At 39.8% G+C, this 17,541-nt stretch overlaps 1 protein-coding gene across 6 annotated transcripts in view; it reads left to right on the plus strand.

The window, feature by feature from the left end:
- Positions 1–17,541, plus strand: part of Tp63 (tumor protein p63) — a 205,187-nt gene that overhangs the window by 102,543 nt on the left and 85,103 nt on the right. For 5 of the 6 annotated variants that reach the window (XM_060370152.1, XM_060370153.1, XM_021653966.2 and 2 more), the window contains exon 1: positions 9,402–9,598. The exons of the other annotated variant lie outside the window; for it this stretch is intronic. In XM_060370152.1, coding sequence (XP_060226135.1) covers positions 9,557–9,598 — 42 coding nt within the window. In that variant the 5' untranslated portion in view covers positions 9,402–9,556. Of the gene's footprint in view, positions 1–9,401; positions 9,599–17,541 lie in introns of those variants that run through there. 6 annotated transcript variants of the gene reach the window in all.

Genomic DNA, 17,541 nt, shown 5'->3' on the forward strand with positions numbered 1-17,541 from the left:
TGCCAGTAGCTGCTTTCACATCTAATGTTATCTAATGTTGGTCTGTAGTGGATATAACAAATGCCTCACTGGGTTCCACATCTGGAAAAGATGACCTTATACTATGAAGTCAGTTTGTATTTATTTATCATGAGACCGTGGCTTTTCCTCCCATGCTCTACTGTCACAAACAGAACATGAGGCAGCCTAATGCCATCTGTTCCTGGAAGGATACCTACCATATGCTGGTCCTCAGTTCTAAAAGGGGCCATGGTTTGGCGTGCCTAAATTACCCCAGTCTCCTGACCCAGTTAGGAGGGGCGTGAATCATCTTGTCTTCACCTATGCCTTTGGTTGTCTGAATACTTCAATTCTCTTCTTTTTAATATGGAGCTGACTTTGTCTTGGTATGCATTTTCTAATGAAAGGCTGATTCAAGCCTCAACATCCATGACTATACAGTTAAATACTAAAGAAGGAAAGCAGCCAGGAGAGTACAGAGAATTACTGACTGCAGAAATAGCTGAAGACTTAGCCATTCAGTCATACAAAGAGCATCAGGGAGCTAAGAGGCAATGCCAAGGGTGAGCAGGTTTATCAAGCACATTTATGTGCACCAGCATTTAGTGCTTAGCATCTTGAGGTGGCGCATCCTTGAACAGCCATCGCAGAGCACAGGTGGTAACAAGGTGGCAGGGGCTGTGAGTCAAAGGTGCTGCATGAGAGAGTCAGGAAGGATTTTTCGATTTTCCTCAAAGGCCACTGTAACTGCCCCTCCCCCTTACCTGGAGCTAAGGAGAGACAATGAGAGGAAATAAAAGCAAAGCCTGAAATCACCAGGCCTTAAGCTGGACAGAAACCGACTGCCTCACAGGTTCCTTAAGAGAGAAAATCTGGAAGGAACAACTGACTCACATTGGATGTTGTCTGTTTCCATCAATGATAAAGTTCAGGTTGTGGTCAAACAGACAAATGCAAGTTTGCAAAACTTGAGAGTCGTAGTCACATCAAGGGCCAAACCAGGACAACAGAGTCCACAGAGCAGATTGAAGACTGAGGTGTGCATTGGGAAGGCTTGTACTTGGCATAGTCACAAAACCCAGAACCATATCCTGTGTTCCTGGTTCTGGGGACAAAGATCTTTGTGCACAACAGTTACAGGCAAGAGGGAATCGCCTTTTCCATGGTTTTGGAGAGAAGGAAGCACAAAGATCCGGTACTGCATTGAGGTAAAGGTCAGTGGTCTAGAAAGCCACATGGTGCTTTATAATCGTCTTGAATGAACATCTGTTCAGTGTCTATTCACTAATAGGAACTAACCTAAAACTGGGTAGGACTCAGGCCTGGCTCTGATTCTGACCATAGAATACTTTCCCTCCCTGCCTGTTGGCAGTTTTGTTGCATAGAGAGCGTAAAATGGTGGCATACATGCAGACACTGTGGCATCAAATCAGAAGGCTAAGGACAGAGATACGGTTATTAATCAGACTATTGAAATGTAAGACATTGTCATGCTTTGCAAGTAAGAATTCGTGAATGGTGTTTAGTAGCAAATAATGGAACGGTGCATGCAAATAAAAGTTAGTTATATTTTGTAGAGTCTATCATGTAGGCTACTAATGTGAAGCTAGTTAGCAAAGTTAAATATAATATAGGATGAAATTTTGATTTTTAAGAGGGAGGTGTTAAAAACTATTAAGTAAACATAACCAGTATTGAATGAAAACTGGTTTGATTTGAAGACCTGCTATTTGTAAATCAAGCCAGTGGGTGTGGAGATGAGCCTGTCTAGTACAAAAAGGAGGAAGTTACTCAAATAATGGAGTTGTATACTAAAATATCAAGACATATTTTAAGTAATACTAGGTATTAGTGTTAATGTTGCAGCTTTTCTATTGTGGGATTGCATTAGATTTCTGCAAAATTTCCAAGCTGAACAACTTAAAAAAAAAAGTGGAAATGCTTACATGGCGTCAGAGGTTCCAGTCCACTGTTAGCTGACCCTGTGTTTTTTTTGTCCTGTGTTGAGACAAACCATCATAGCTTGAACAAGTGCCAGAGGAAATATCAGATTCTCACTACACCCTTTAAAACCTCTTCCATCTAAGTCCTGCTGCTAAAGCTTTAGGCCCTGAACAGCACCATCAGCCGGAGAAATAAACCTCCAACATGTGAGCTTTGGGGGAACATGTGAGATAAAAACATAGTATGGTCTAAACAAGAGCTGTAATGTCTAGAGAACAGGGGAACAACAGGTATAGCTATCAGCTTTTGGAAGTGTGTGTGTATCTGTGTGTGTATGTCTGTTCTCTCTTTGTATGTCTCTGTGTATGCACGTCTCTCTCTCCTCTCTCTGTGTATGTCTGTGTGTGTGTTTCTGTATGTCTCTCTCTGAGTGATTCTCTCTTTGTGTATGTCTCTATCTCTTTCTCTCTCTGTATGTCTGTGTATGCAGGTGTGCGTTTACCACAGTGAGTATATTGAGGTCAGAGGATAACCTTGGCTATCAGCCCTCGCTTTCTAACTTGTTTGAGAAAGAATCCCTTTGTTATTCACTGCTTTGTGTGTCTGGATAACTGGCCCAAAAGATATTTCAAGGATTCCTTAGTCAGTGCCTCCCATGTCACTGTAAGAAAACTGTGATCATAGACACATCCCAGGGCACTTGCCCTTTTTGTGCATTCTGGGGATTAAAAATCAGCTTGTTCTGCTTACATACCAAGCACTTTACCCCGGCCCATGTTTCTATTATGCAATGTTTTCTGTTAATTGAGTTATTGAAAGTGTGTTGCTGTATTTTACTTAATAGCATATTACATTGCTTTAAGATATGAAAAATATCTTCTTAATATTTAATATTACATGGGCAGTTTATGAATCATATAAACTATTATGTAAATTTGTTTTTCTGTCTACATATATATCAAAATTTTAATAATGTCTATGTCTAGGTTCTAGAATACATGATTACATTTTATTCTGTGTAATCTATATATTTTAAAATAACTTGTTCATACTAAAACATGTAGCATGAGTATTAACTCCTAAAGGAGTCACTTTCTTTATAAGTGACCAGAATTCTTATGTCCCTATCTAACTAAGAGAGAAGTAGCTTATTATTTGATCAAATTGTCAGTGTTAAGCATCATTATAGATAATGAAAGCTTACAAATCCAATAGGGCAGAAGTCAGTGGGCAAGCATAGGCTATTAACAGACGACTTGAAGGTAAAACCCTTGGTGGGCTCAGAGGCTCAGGCCTATATTCCCACCTACCCTGAAGCCTAGAGGACTCTTGTTAAGTTCACCACCAATTGTGCACATTGCCCTCACCTCAGTCCTCGCTTCAAATAGACAGATAAACAGTGAGATGCAAAGAGCTAGTGAATATTGAAACACAGTCTCACCAGCAAGCAAATAATCTAGATTAAAATTAGAATTTCCCTTTTCATTGTTAAAGTTAGAAAGGATGTTTCACAGTACTTTCATGGGTAGAATCTTCTGAATATGTTTTGGTGCTACTATGTTCTTAGAAAATAGGTAGCTACTATATTCATCTAGTCACTTAGACCATAAAATTTGGCCAAGTGCTTCCATGTGACTGTACCAAGAGAATGGCCATAATACTATAATAATTAACAAACATAATATTGAGTATTATGTTATTTCTTTGCTATACATAAGCATGGGAGAATGGCACTTTTAACAATAATTATAAGTGATGTGTTTATAGTTGGCTTTTAAATTTTAGAGTTTTCAGTTTTGCTTCTAATTATCAGATTAGTTTTAAATCTAATTTTCCATCATAATGAAAAACTTATATCGAAGATGATTGTATCTCTACATCCTATTGAGTTGGATTGTTTTGGAGACATGCAAAACCCAAGCATTATCTAAAAGCAGGGATGTGATGTGGTTAAAACTGCTGCTATTATTATAATCACAGAGTGGGCTACCTGCTGAATGAGCTGCAGGCTGCTGCGGACATGGCAGGGAATGAAGGGAAACAGGATGAGAGGAAGGCTGAAGCTGTGCCCCAGTCATACGTTACAGTTGTGTGCAGATGTTAGGCTCAGAATGTACAGACTCTCACTGTCATCCTGTCATACTGTGCCGCGATGTCGGTGTTTGTGGAGCAGCACCAATGTACTTCTAAGTCACCACTTTTCGTGAGAATTAATTTAGCTTTACATACGTAAAATGCTTGAGGCTGTGCGTGGTGCATCAAAAGTTCAGACAGACAGACAGTGAGAGAGAGAGAGAGACTGAATGTTGTCTACTATTTTACCTTTTACAATAGCATTTATATAATTTTTTTGTTTTCTTTTTTCAAGACAGGGTTTCTCTGTGTAGCCTTGGCTGTCCTGGACTCACTTCGTAGACCAGGCTGGCTGCCCTTGAACTCACAGAGATCTGCCTGCCAGTGCCTCCCAGAGTGCTGGGATTACAGGCATGTGCCACCATGTCTGCCTGCAAAATCTTCTATCTTGAATACAACTCTAGGATTTGGATAGAGCACCCCTCCCCTCCTTTGGTTAGAAGGCATCCCCATTGTTCAGACCCTAAAATGGGTGTGATTTAATATCTTGATTTTGAATGCAGCTTTAGCCTAAAGAGGAAGTTGATCTGGCAACTCCAGCAGTTTCTGAAAATGTTCATATTTGTCACCTGTGTAGGACACACCGGGAAAAGAAATCACTTAGCTGAGGGAAGATCAGACTTGGAAGAGTTATTCAGCATGCTTGGAAGGTTACCCTTTAATTTGGATGGCAGCTGACATTTAAAGATGTAGCTGATTTCATTTGCAGCAACTTGGAAAGTACCCACAACTCTTAGCTTTCCCCGTGCTCTAAAAAACCCAACCTTTTTTGGACTCTTCCAGGTTTATCAAGCTGGCCAGTTTCCCTCTCCACAAACGATTATTAAGGATTTGCGATGTTAAGCTTAGATTGGAGTCATTATTTTTCTTCTCTATTTTAATTAAGTACTGTGCTTTGATTTTTATGGGGATAGTATTCCTTGAAATAAGTGTTTGTTTCATAATAAGCTTTGGGAAAGAGTCTCTGTTCAATTCTCTTGTTCTCCTACAAGGAAAAAGAAACACTAACTTTTTAGACACTAAATGTGATAGAAATGGAAAAAAACATTCTAACTTCAAGACTATATAGTTTAATGGAGGAGTATACAGTGTTTTTATTGAAAGGTAGAATTTCACAACTGCTTTAATTGGCATCATAAACTGTAAGATTTTACTTCAACTAGGAGATTAGAGAAGTCCCCTGAAGACAGTGTTAAAAGGATACCAAAACAAACATTTGCATGAGGTGAACACAGAACACAGGTTAACAGGGATTGGGTAAAGAGATAAGGGGATACTTAATGAAGAAGCTGATGAAGGAGGAGGCAGAGTGACCGGATAGAGCCTTTGTGCAATGGGCACAGTGGAATGAAGGGAAATGAACGCAGACAGCGGATGAAGCTGGGACCAGATTTTGATGGGTTGAACTTCTTTCTTCTTCTTTTTTTAATTTAATTTTTTTACAGTTTATTCATTTTTACCCCAATATACCCCCCTCTCACATCTCCTCCCAGTGCCACAGTCCCTTCCTTCCTCTTACCCACTATCTCCTTCCCCCAGTCCACTGAAAGGTCGGGTCCTCCTCCCCTGCCATCTGACCCTAGCTTATTAAGTTTCACCAGGACTGCCTGGATCCTCTTCCTTTGTGGCCTGGCAAGAACCCAAAGCCAAGGGGAAATGATCAAAGAGCAGGCAACCAAATTCATGAAAAAGGCAGCCCCTGCTCCCCTTGCTCAGAAACCCTAAATGGAGACTGAGCTGTCTATGGGCTACATCAGGGCAGGGGTCTAGGTCCTCTCCATGCATGGAACTTGGTTAGTGTATCAGTCTCTGCAGGAACCCCTGAGACCAGAATTTTAGCTTTGTTGGTCTCCTTGTGGAGCTCCTGTCCCCTCTGGGTCCTTCTCCTCCTCACCCCCCTCCCCCGCACTCTGCCAAAAGTTTGGCTGTGATTTTAGCATCTGCTTTGATCCCCTGTTTGGTGGAGCCTTTCAGAGTACCTTTGTGCTAGGCATCAGTCCTGTTCCCTCTGTTCCACTGCTTCTGGCATCTATCCTGTTTGCCATTCTGAATGCGATTTAAGCATCCTTCCTAGGGTCCTCCTTGTTGTTTCGTGTCTTTTGGTCTGTAGATTTTAGTATGGTTATATTATATGGCTAATATCTGCCTAAAAGTGGGTCTATACCATGCGTGTCTTTCTGCTTCTTTCTTAATAGTTGTCTATCTTAATAGCATTGGGGCACCTTATGAATGCCCCATCATCTCCTCTAAGAAAAGTAAAGAAATGAAGATGACTCTGGGTGCCAGGAGAGACAAGAGGTTGCAATTTGTTCCTTTTGTTGCCTCACTGGGATAGCTACCTTTCGGTTAAGACATAGAAAGATTACTAAACGTAGAACTAGATATACATTCTTTCTTAGAGTTTTAAGCATTGCTTAAGAAAAAGAAAAGAAAAAAGTCAGTTTTCCATTGGCAAATAAGTAATCCCAAGTATTTGTAGTCTTGGCTTCTGGTCTCTCTTCTCTTTCAAGTCAAGAAAATGAATTTCTTCATGAGGCCCTCTTCCTCATGAAGAAATGAATGCCTAAACTCCAAAAAGCCTATCCTTTTCCCTTCTATTGCACTAACCCTCACCCATAGCTCAAAGTTATTGTTTAAACACAACAGATACATATGTGTCTCATTTTCTAGAGGTCATTATGTGCCATGCTGTTCTGTAGCCAACTCTCTGTCATCTGGGTTAGAATCTTCTGGAACCGTTGAGCATCCCGGGAAAGCAGAGTTCAGCGAACTGTTACTTCTCTGTAACCTCCAGCTTGATTGAGTGCATGGTTCTTAACATCCAGGATGCTAATTTTGAAACCAAACATCATCAGATACACTTTAATTAACACCCTTATGAATATGTTTATGTTAAGTTCAAATTGATATGGACAATTAGCTAATTTTTCTTCATGGGAATGTCCTAAAGCAAAAATAAATAAACAACATGCATTTTGGTTCCCAATACATTGCTGCTGCTTCTTTTTTTTTTTTTTTTTTTTCCTATGCTCTTTAGGTATCTAAGTATCTGTGTGGCTTAACCTCATCATTTGTATAATACAGAGATGAACAAATTGAGGGACACTTATCAAAGCAAAATGAGAGAAATCTGTGTAGCACTTCTCTTAATCCTGAGCAAAGACACAGACTTCCCTCTTTGTAAAGGTCTTTAGGAATCCTGAGCTATGCCACTCTGTCATTTCCCAAAAGAGGAATCTGAATCAAGGCTGGTTGAGTAACTTGCCCCCGGGGCATGGAGCTGGCTAAAGCCAGAACTGCCAGCCCAGCTCTCGTCTCCCAATTCCCTATCCAGGCTCCTTTCCTCAACCACTCAAAGTTCGCCAACAGACGGGGCACATTGCTCTTAGATTTTTGTCTAAAATCTTGGTCCATGTCTGACTCTCCATGTCGGTCTGTTCTGTTTGTGTGATTGACACATAGAAAGAATGAATAAGACTTTTCATCCTCCAAATCCTGCCAGGAATCTTTTAACTTTGTTAAGGAAGTTTGTGAACCCTTTGACTATATGTAATTAATAGCTCAGCTAAGGAATTCAAATGACTATACTGTCAAGTTAGTATAAAATTATTGTAGTAACAGATTTCATTTGAAACAGTGATTCTCGAGGAAAATTCATTCAGGATTAAATGAATAAAATTCCTTTGTTGAACCTGAAGCTTTTGAGGGATTACAGCTAGGGTTTATTACCTGCTTTTTAAAACATACCTGGACTCATCTAACTTTTATGCTGACCCTGGACAGGTCAGTGGGAGTAAAATGGAAAGACATGGAACAAATGATACTACTATATTTTTAAAGTACCCGCATTCTGTTTCTGTTTAGTTAACTGAAGGTGGTAAGAACAGGAATTCCTCCTACTATTTAAGTGAGGAAATGAATGTTTTGTGAGAGATAATTTTGTAGTATTTAAAAATCTCATAAATGCTTGAGATCAAATTATAATATAAAATAATATAAATTTTTTTCCTAAGGAAAAAAAAAAAGCCTTCATTATTGACAACCATTCATGGCCCTTATAATAACCACTTCATCTTTTTTCCTAATCAAGTTTTGGAAATGCAAAATCAACATAAACAGAAAGCAAATGCAAACTTATGAACATATTGCAAACTTTGATTCTGGTATTTTTATTATAATCTATTATGATTTTATATTTTTTTTAATCTTCTAAATTTTAAAAGAATCTGACATTCACTCTTAATAATCTTAACCCAGTATAACTTAAGGTACAGTAGAGAGCTGTGTTTTTGACTTACGGGCAGTGAATGTGCAGATTTAAGGCAAGCTGGATTTCAAGCCACAGGTAACAATGAGAGAGAGTGTTAGAAACCACGTCAGAACGTGGGCACATCTTCCATCTTCACTAAATCTGAAGCCAGAGTGGATAAGAATATTCTTAATGCATGTATGCAAATCCATTTTATTGTGATAAAAGATATACTCTTTTAGTCATTTAAGTGGAAATATCACAGAAAATAATCAATAGTCTATTTTAAAATAAAAAAAAATCACTGAATATAATAGAGAAAAGAAATATGCAAACAGAGGACGGCGTGGTGGGGGGCATAGGAACACTTCCCAGGGCTTCTACTCAACTGTAGCTAACATGGATGCTTGCTTGTATAAGTTTAGCAAGACTGACGGTTTGAATTGCTTCTGAAAGACTTTCTGAAAAATCAAGTGGCTTATGTTGGCTCATCTGAAGCCAGCGGTATATGTAGGATAAGAATGTATTGAGCACTTGGGCTAACAGGCCGTATCTTTTGGAGTTTTATATTGAGGAAAATCAATAAGTAACTTTCCCTGATGTCTCACTCTGTGTAATCGTTCTTAAAAAAAAAAAAAGAAAAATCCCAAATGCGAAAAAAAAAAAAAAAAAGAAAGTCTTCCAAAACTTTCCCAGAACCTCTCCCTCTCAACTTGAAAGTGTAGCAACAACTTTGTGCACCGCCTTCCTTTTTCGTGTCGTGGTGGGGGTGGTAGGTTTGTTTGGGGGAGGTTTTGTTTTGTTTTTAGGACAGAGTGCACTTTCTTATGAAAGGGACAGGGAAAGTTCTACCTGTCTGTGTCCTGCTCTCTCTCTTTTTTTTTCCCCCCCTTTCTTTTAAAGATTGGTGATAAGAAATTCTAACTACTTAATGAGATGGGAGAGGCCTCACTCCATTGGCGTGCAGGAGGCCAGGTGGAAGTTGATGGATTGGACAGGTGAAGTGAAGAATCCCGCCCCCTCATGCCTATAGTTGGGTATATATTAGGGAATGTTAGAGTTATGTACAGAGAGAGAGAGAGAGAGAGAGAGAGAGAGAGAGAGAGGCACCTGAGTCCTGTTATCTTCTTAGAAGATTTGTAGCAAAGGGCTCTCAGAGGGGGTGGGGGGGCTGGCAAAACCCTGGAAGCAGAAGAGAGAAGAGCAGCCTTGACCAGTCTCACTGCTAACATGTTGTACCTGGAAAACAATGCCCAGACTCAATTTAGTGAGGTAAGGCTTTAAGATTTTAGCACTCTGCGTAGAGATGCTTTTCTCCTCTTCTTTTCACTGAAAACTTTCAGAGCTGTGGTTCTGGGGAGCCAATGTAATGTGTCTGCTAGCTGTGTGTAGGAATCTTCTTTTCTGAGTTAATGTTTTCTGTAGTGGCTGTAAGACTTTCTTTTATTTTCTTTGAGTGTCAGGTGAAACAGTAGGAGCAAAAGGGAAAACAAAAATTCCTGGGTGACATTATGTTTTTGAAGAAACACAATATTCCGGACTTTATAAAATCACTTAAAAAAAAAAAAAAAAAAAAAAAAAAAAAAAAAAAAAAAAAAAAAAACAAGAACAGACAGTGGAAATAGAGCAGATTCTGCTAGGCACATTGATGGGTGTGAATGTACCAGTGAGGCAAAGTAATTGAAGTGTGTATTAGCTGTTTGGCTCGGTTCTCCAGGCTTCCTATTAAAAGAAAATGAATTTGTTTTCTTAAATAGTGAAGTAGGTTTGTTAAAAGCGATCACTTTGTTTTGATGGCATCAGTTTGGGAGCTCATTTACATTTGAAGATCCTCGAGGACTGTCCACACTGTCTGGTGACTGAGTTAGTTTACTGTGGAAGGACAGATAAGTTAGTTCAGAGCAGTGTGCTATTAACCATTTATGTTTGTGTACACAAAAGTGAGCAGGAGAGCACTTGAGATTTGGAGGTGATTCTCTGCTCTCTTCTTAGCAAGTTTGATTTAGGGATTTAAATCACTGGGCACAGGGATGAGGGGGAAGTAAACCACTGATGAGCCTGGAAGAAGGCACTGAGGAAGTTTCCTGAGGTCGGCGAGACCCAACAACACTATTCGTTTACATTCCTAGGAAGAGGCAGCTGTGTTGACACTGATCAGGTTGTGTGTGTGTGTGTGTGTGTGTGTGTGTGTGTGTGTGTGTGTTGGGGGGCAGGTGTTCAGGGGCTGGCTGTCGAGAAAGAGAGTTCAGTGTTTCCAATGAGGACACTCGCGGCTGAATGCTTGGGAAAAGAGGCTGGGGTACAGGGATTCAAGTGCCTCCACCGTCAAAACAAATTCATAGTACCCAGCGCAGACCGCAAGCAGAAGAAAAGCAAAGGGCAGCAAAGCAGGGCTAGTGCTGTGTTATTGACCACACTATTGTCTAGACAGCTGAACTGTGCAAATATAACAGGGGAAATATCAAGTTATCTCAAGGAGGAAAAGGAAGTGCCTGCTTTCCTTTAAAACAGACAGGCAGTCTTGCTTGTCCTCGCCAGAGAAACTTGAGTTTCTTGTTTTGCTTTACTATTGAAGGCCAGCTTACAATGTTAGCAAACAATTTGAAAATGCTATAACTTGTATGCCTGCCTTGCTGTTTCCATTGCTCTCAGTGTTGCTCAGTTTCAATAATTAAAAAAGGAGCAGTCCGTCAATCCGATTCCGTCTTTATCTGTGAGCTAATTTGCGTAGTGTTTTTCAAGTGTCTGGGGCCTAGCCTACATTGTGAATAAATGTAAAAGAAGAGAGTAAAGTTGGTTCTGAGATATGGGTCGAGTGAGAGAACAAGCCTGGTGTCAAAGTAAAATGGAATGAGTGTTTTAAAGAAAATAATAGTTTCAGAAAAAAAAAAAGACAGTTATTAAAAACCCATGATGATACCATATATCTATGGGAAGACTGCCTTTTGTGGAAACAGTCATTCTGTGTGTGAGAATACGGCAGCTTCATCATAAAGGAGGGAATACCTCTGCACAGGCAGAAGAACGATAAAGTTTCCCCAGGCAGCTGTGCCTGCTGGAACGTTACTGCTGCATAGAAAACAGCTACGAGAGAACATGGCCGAACTTCCTATCTTCTGAGTTTTGCACTCCTGCTTCAAAGCTCTCATAGTCTTCCACCAGCGTGTGTGGTAACTTCACAGCCACGATCTGTTAAGACTGGCTCAGTTGTATGCGCAGGCTTCTCTTCACTCTCTAGCACTCAAGCGCACAATAAGTATATGGAATATGGATGCACAAGTGTCTGAGAATACAAAGGTTTAATACAGAAGATGATGGTGTTTTGGTATTTATGTTTATCTGTAGCCATCGATATAGAAATATCAAGAAGCATTAAAACTGGACAGATTGGAGAAATGAAAGGAATAGACTATTATTTAATAACTAGAGTGTACTCTCTGCCTTACAATAATTTTTTTTTTTTTAGTTTAACTTAATGACAACTTGAGTCGATAACTCAAAAGTTAGTAAGAGAGCGTTTGCTCCCTCTCTACCCTGTTTTAACTTTCCACTTATTTCCCTTCAGCTGGGCTGGATTGGGTGGATGTCCTAGAGAACAGGAATGAGTCCTGGAGGGAGGAGGATACGGGCAAGATGTGACAGGCAGGACTTAAATCTCTGCCCCTGTGTGACAATGGAGAAGTGACAAGCAAGCACTGGAACCCAGTGCCACGCTTGAAACAACCTCAGACGCAGATACAGAGTATCACAAGAAAGACGTTTCCTCACAGAGTAAACTCTGCTTTCCAAAACAACAACGCAACAAAAAACAACGAATAAACACAAACACTAGACTGGCAGCACACTCTGCCTCACCGTATTGCTATCTCTGTGCGTGCATCTAAGTGTGTGTGTGTGTGTGTGTGTGTGTGTGTGTGTGTGTACATGAGTACATGCATATGTGTGCTGGGGGGAAGAGAGGAGAAGAAAAGAGAGAAACTCCATTTTAGAAAGCTCTCAACTAAAACATCCCTAGTCTGGTGAGGGAAAAGGATCCATTTGTGGATTGATACTAAACAGAATCTAAGATCCAAAACTTTGATTTTACTACTCAGTTGATTGTTTCCCGAGTGCTCTATGTCTATGATTGTGTACCATTTACTTGTATTTTATCTGGAGCTCCGTGGAGCAGTTGCGTATACTCCAAAGGGCACTATTGTAACTCACTGTAGCTACCCGGAGGTTTCCATGAAAAATGTACGCTAAGCTTTGGGGGAAATGCCGTGGCAGCAGTGACGGCTCCCGGAGGCCAGGTCATTGCTCACTCAGTTGACCTCAGGGCCTGCATGCATGGTCTGGGGATGTGTCTTTTATCTCTGTCCTGTTTCTACTGGCTGTGTTTTAAACAGGGGGAGAATGTCCTTCTTCTTCATTAAGAAAATGATGGTTTTAAGGATTCCCATGGTGGGCTTGTGATGGTGAATGTTCTCAGAAAAACAAAACAAAACAGCAAAAAAATAAAATAAAATAAAATAAAATAAAATAAAAACAGTGTCAAGCATCAGCTGCAGATCAAATTCGGGTGTCAGCCATGCTATAGTCACTCTCCACGCGGCAGCCTTGCCCTACCTGTTTTCCGATTGGGTGCCCTCAAGCCCAGAAGGGACTGGGCGAAAGAGATCTCAGATGGCAGATCAGACCTTCCTCACTACTATTGGAAAAGAGATGGGCTGATAATGAAACACTTATCCTTTATCTAGATAAGGGAAAGCATGTTTGGTTTGGTTGTTTTTTAGAAGAGCAGTGATCCTCAACGGGTGTGTGTGGGGGGGGGGGGTGAAAGTATGAATGGATGTTATCCACAGCAGCCAAATAGTACTGGCTGTTCCTTTCATCAGAGAGCAGTCATTTTCTTGAACACAAAACTGCTACAAATGTTCTTAGAGTTGAACCTAGGGAATTGAGAATGAATTCTGTACTCTGCCCTGTTGAGGAAGTTCACATCTGTGGCCATCAGATTTTGTTTGTCGAGGAGAATTTGAACGAAATGCTTAAGAAGTGCATTGCCACAAACACTGTAGGTTTCTTTGATGTGCATTTGGTTACTTAGGAAAGAGAAACATAGGTTAAAAATACCTTCTCTCATGGCTGCAAAATTAAGATTTTTTTCTTTGTTGTTGAGTATTTTTGACTTTCTATTTTATATAAGTAAAAAAGATACAGCACCAATAATCAAAAGAAAAAGTCTTTTCATAATTTCCAGAGATTTACTTATTTTCAAAGATGGCAATGTCTTCCAAACCTAGTGGACTATTCATTCTCCTTTGATATGTGATGAGCAAAAGGTCAGGTGATGGGCACAGTGTTATCTGCCATCTGATGCTAATTTTAATGGTACTTATAGAGGGTATACAGCAGGGGATTTTAGGTTTAGAACACAGTGGCTTGAAATGTCAAACAAAAGGCAGTTCATCCAGAAGTTCATCTTATTCACTGTAGAGGTCTTCAGTGTTCTGTGAAAGTGTGAGCCATATGCAAACTATCACAGCAGAATAAAAGCCCCTGATAGGAGCAGCAGGAAGATACAAATGTACATGAAAGATGCAGCTGAACATGGAAGGACAGATAGAACTTTCTGAGTTCTAGATTTACAGGAAGAAAGGTTTTTAGAGAATGTGATAAAACACAGAAGGCACAAGAGGTGGGTGCTGGCTGACATGCTCAGAAACGTTACATTGTTGAATGTAATAAAGTATGGAGTGATTAGGATATACAGTTAGAAATATCAGAGTTGCTAAGCAAGGTCCATGTTACTGAGAGGGGAGAGTGTTGAACATGGTCATGAAGATCTGGGATGGGCTCTGAGGGGAGAAGTGTGTAATTAGAACTGTATATAAGAGATTTGGGGGAGGGTGAATGGCTTAGCTGTGGATGCATAGAAGTAGAAAAATGCATTCCTTGCACTATACATCAGCTGCCATTTCTGCACAGTTCTATTGTACTTTGCTGCAGCAGTTGGGATAATACAAATGAACTGTTTCTCAGGTCTCATTCAACTCATGTACTCTCTGCCTGTAGCTCTCTTCAATGTCTATAGTTTGTGCCATAGAAAGATCTGGAATATTTAGTCTTCTTTTTCTCTGTTCATATATGCTATTCTAGCAAAATTATTAATAGCAACCCCTTTCATTTGCAAAAACATTCCAGTTAGTGCACAAATTATTTGGTTGCTCTAAAAATGAACTCTATTCTTCTTTTCACTCTTCTCCCTAAATAAACTGCTTTCAAATGAGAAGTAATATGTATTTGCCTGTAGATCAGACACCAGCCAGAAACCATATAGATTATTTTCCCATTAAAATTAAAATTCACATATGACCTACTATGCCCTGAAAACTAAGTTTAGACACACAGACTGCCCTTGAAAGGAAGGCAGAAGTGAGTAAGCAGTAGCCTCACACCTCAGAGAATTTGCCAGCCTAGGAAGGACAGAATGTGCTCATACATGACTCCAACATAAAGCAAGCTTGATAGCCAAACTGTAGATTCCGGGAGACAGACCGATAGACAGACAGAGAGAGCATAAATTGTGATGAGGGAAATATCTCACATGGTTAGGGGGTCCATAATTCATCAAAGAACAGAGTGGAGGAAGATCAGTGTGCAAAGGATGTAGAGATAAAATTAATAAAATGCAAGAGAGAACTAAAACAGGTCAAGACATAATGATTTGAAAAGAGAATATGTTTATTTGAATACTGATGTGCATTAAGACTGGAAGGCTCTCATAGGAGCAGCAAGAGAGAATTGGAAGGGCCTGTACACTCTGGCAAGGAGAGCAGTGTCCACAAATTTGAGATTCATAATTTTGACAGCATGCTCTGGAGATGATATACTATGGTGGCACACTACAGTGAGAGAGAAGAATTAGCCAATTGCTTGGGCTGGGAGGCATTGCGCATGCCATCTTCAGTTCCATAGACTTCAGTGGAGACAGATGTAGTGTCTTCTGTGTATACGGAAATCAGAATTAGGAACAAAATCCAGATGATTCTCTCAGTTATTAATTGATTACATTTACAAGTCATCATAGGTCCAGGATAAGAAACCTTCTATTATGGCCACAATTGCAATTCTGGAGATAAATATGGAAGCCCAGTCACACCTGTGAGAATTCCAGTTGGAAGGTATTAGAACAGATAGGTGTAAAAATGGCATGTTTAAAATCAGTGCCACCTCCACCAACAAATTAAGAAAAATAAAAGTGACAAATTTAGGCTTTAGTTTCTCACATAAAGTATCTGGCCTATGAAATTTAAATTTTTGATTTGGGGGCAATAGCGTCTAGAGAAACATGTTGGGAAGAGACCTATCTTTATCTATAATAATATCCTTTTCTTCCACAATCTCCCTCATCACTTCTGTTTCTCCCAGGAAGTGATGCAGACAACTCAAGAGAGCAAAGTATAGAATGGCAAGACTGATAGGACAGGACATCAGTGGCTAGATGGTGATGGAGAAGTCGATGACTTGATTTAAAGGCAAAAAACCAAAATGCCTGGTGTGGTGCAAACCTGTAATCGGGCACACAGAGGCAGGAAGATTTCGGCAAGTTTGAGCATACCAAGTTCCAGCAAGTTCAAGCTAGAGTCTGTCACAAAAAAAAAAAAAAAAAAAAAAAAAAAAAAAAAAAAAAAAAGTGAAATAGAAATAAAGACAAATGGAGTAGTTGGGGAGAAAAAAGGGTTAAGTTCCATGATCAGTGGAGAGGTGCCCAAGCTTGTTTCTCTTGTTTCTTTTCCTTCCCAGTTTAGAATTCCATTGAACCAACATCTTCTGAAAGTGTACAACCTTAACATCCTTTCAGCTTAGCATACTTTAGGGCAAACAGAAGAGTTCCACAAAATGGCACCTGCTGTCCTGTCTCCATTGAAGAAATTATTGAACGAAATGTCTATAAGATCTTTACAAAGACAATCCTTTATATTGAATGTCTGATTTCCTTACTCAATCTGGAAGTATTCTATTCAAAGTTATATTCCTCTCCATTTTCTGGTAAAAAAAAAAAAAAAGCAAGAAAAAGAAAAGACATAGGACTTGTTTGTTTGTTTGTTTGTTTTTCAAGACAGGGATTCTCTGTGTAGCTTTGGCTGCTCTGGAACTCACTCTGTTGTCCTGGAATCCAGAGATCCACCTGCCTCTACCTCTTGAATGCTGGGATTAAAGCATGTGCTGCCACCACCACCTATCTGCCATGGAGATTTTTATTTATAAACTTATTGATATTGTACTATGACTAATTTCTACACCCTAAGTTTTAAATAAAGTAGTTCAAGTTTCTTCTTTGAAGACCAAGTGAGGTTGGACAACCATAGATTTGAGTTGAGGTGGCTTCCCCAGATAATATCCATTTGTCAATTTACAATTGAGCAACTAGTATTCAGATGAAGCACACCTTGATTCTGGGAAGGGGAATAGCTATGATTTGTTGTTGTTTTTTTGGTTTTTGTTTTGTTTTGTTTTGTTTTGTTTTGTTTTTGGAAAGAATTGATATTTCATTCAGAACTTGTAACCTGAACTTCATTTTTTAAGAGACAAAAAAAAAAAAAAAAAAAAAAAGGAAATGTTTATAAAAGCTGTGGTGGGTGGTCAGAGGAAGAAATTCATGAACCGCTCTTGTCAACTGCTCTGGAAACACTACAAAGGAAACAGGTCTCCGTTATTATTGGTACAGAAGCCACTAATAGGTGCAGTTAGCATAATACCCCTGTGAGAATTACCGCCCCCAAAGAGAGCTTGCTTTAGATGAGGACTCTGCAGGCCTTTTCTTTCTTCCTTTCAAGCTTGCACAAAACCCCCACAGGGGCCATTTCCAACCCAAGCAGTGATCTTTCTCAAGTTGATTCTTTCTCAGATCACAGAGACAATGGGGGAATATACTCTGTTTACTCAAATCAGTCTGGATTAGTGTCACTCTATTGATGGAATCAGAATTAAAAGGAAAACCATTACCCCTCACAAAGGGCAACATCAGATGCTTGGGGAATGGCTTGGCTACTTTTAAACATGGGAGACACTTAGCAGACTGAGGTGGAGGATCCATCAGGCACCTACACAGAGACACATGACAATGCCAGGTGAGGTCAAGGAAATTCTTCTAAACATTGTGCATGTGAAATTATCTCAGCGGGCAGTGTCCATGTACTTTAAAGGCCAAAAATCTGACTGAGGAAGTG

This window comes from Meriones unguiculatus, chromosome 17, assembly GCF_030254825.1.
Source record: "Meriones unguiculatus strain TT.TT164.6M chromosome 17, Bangor_MerUng_6.1, whole genome shotgun sequence".
Classification (NCBI taxonomy): Eukaryota; Metazoa; Chordata; class Mammalia; order Rodentia; family Muridae; genus Meriones; species Meriones unguiculatus.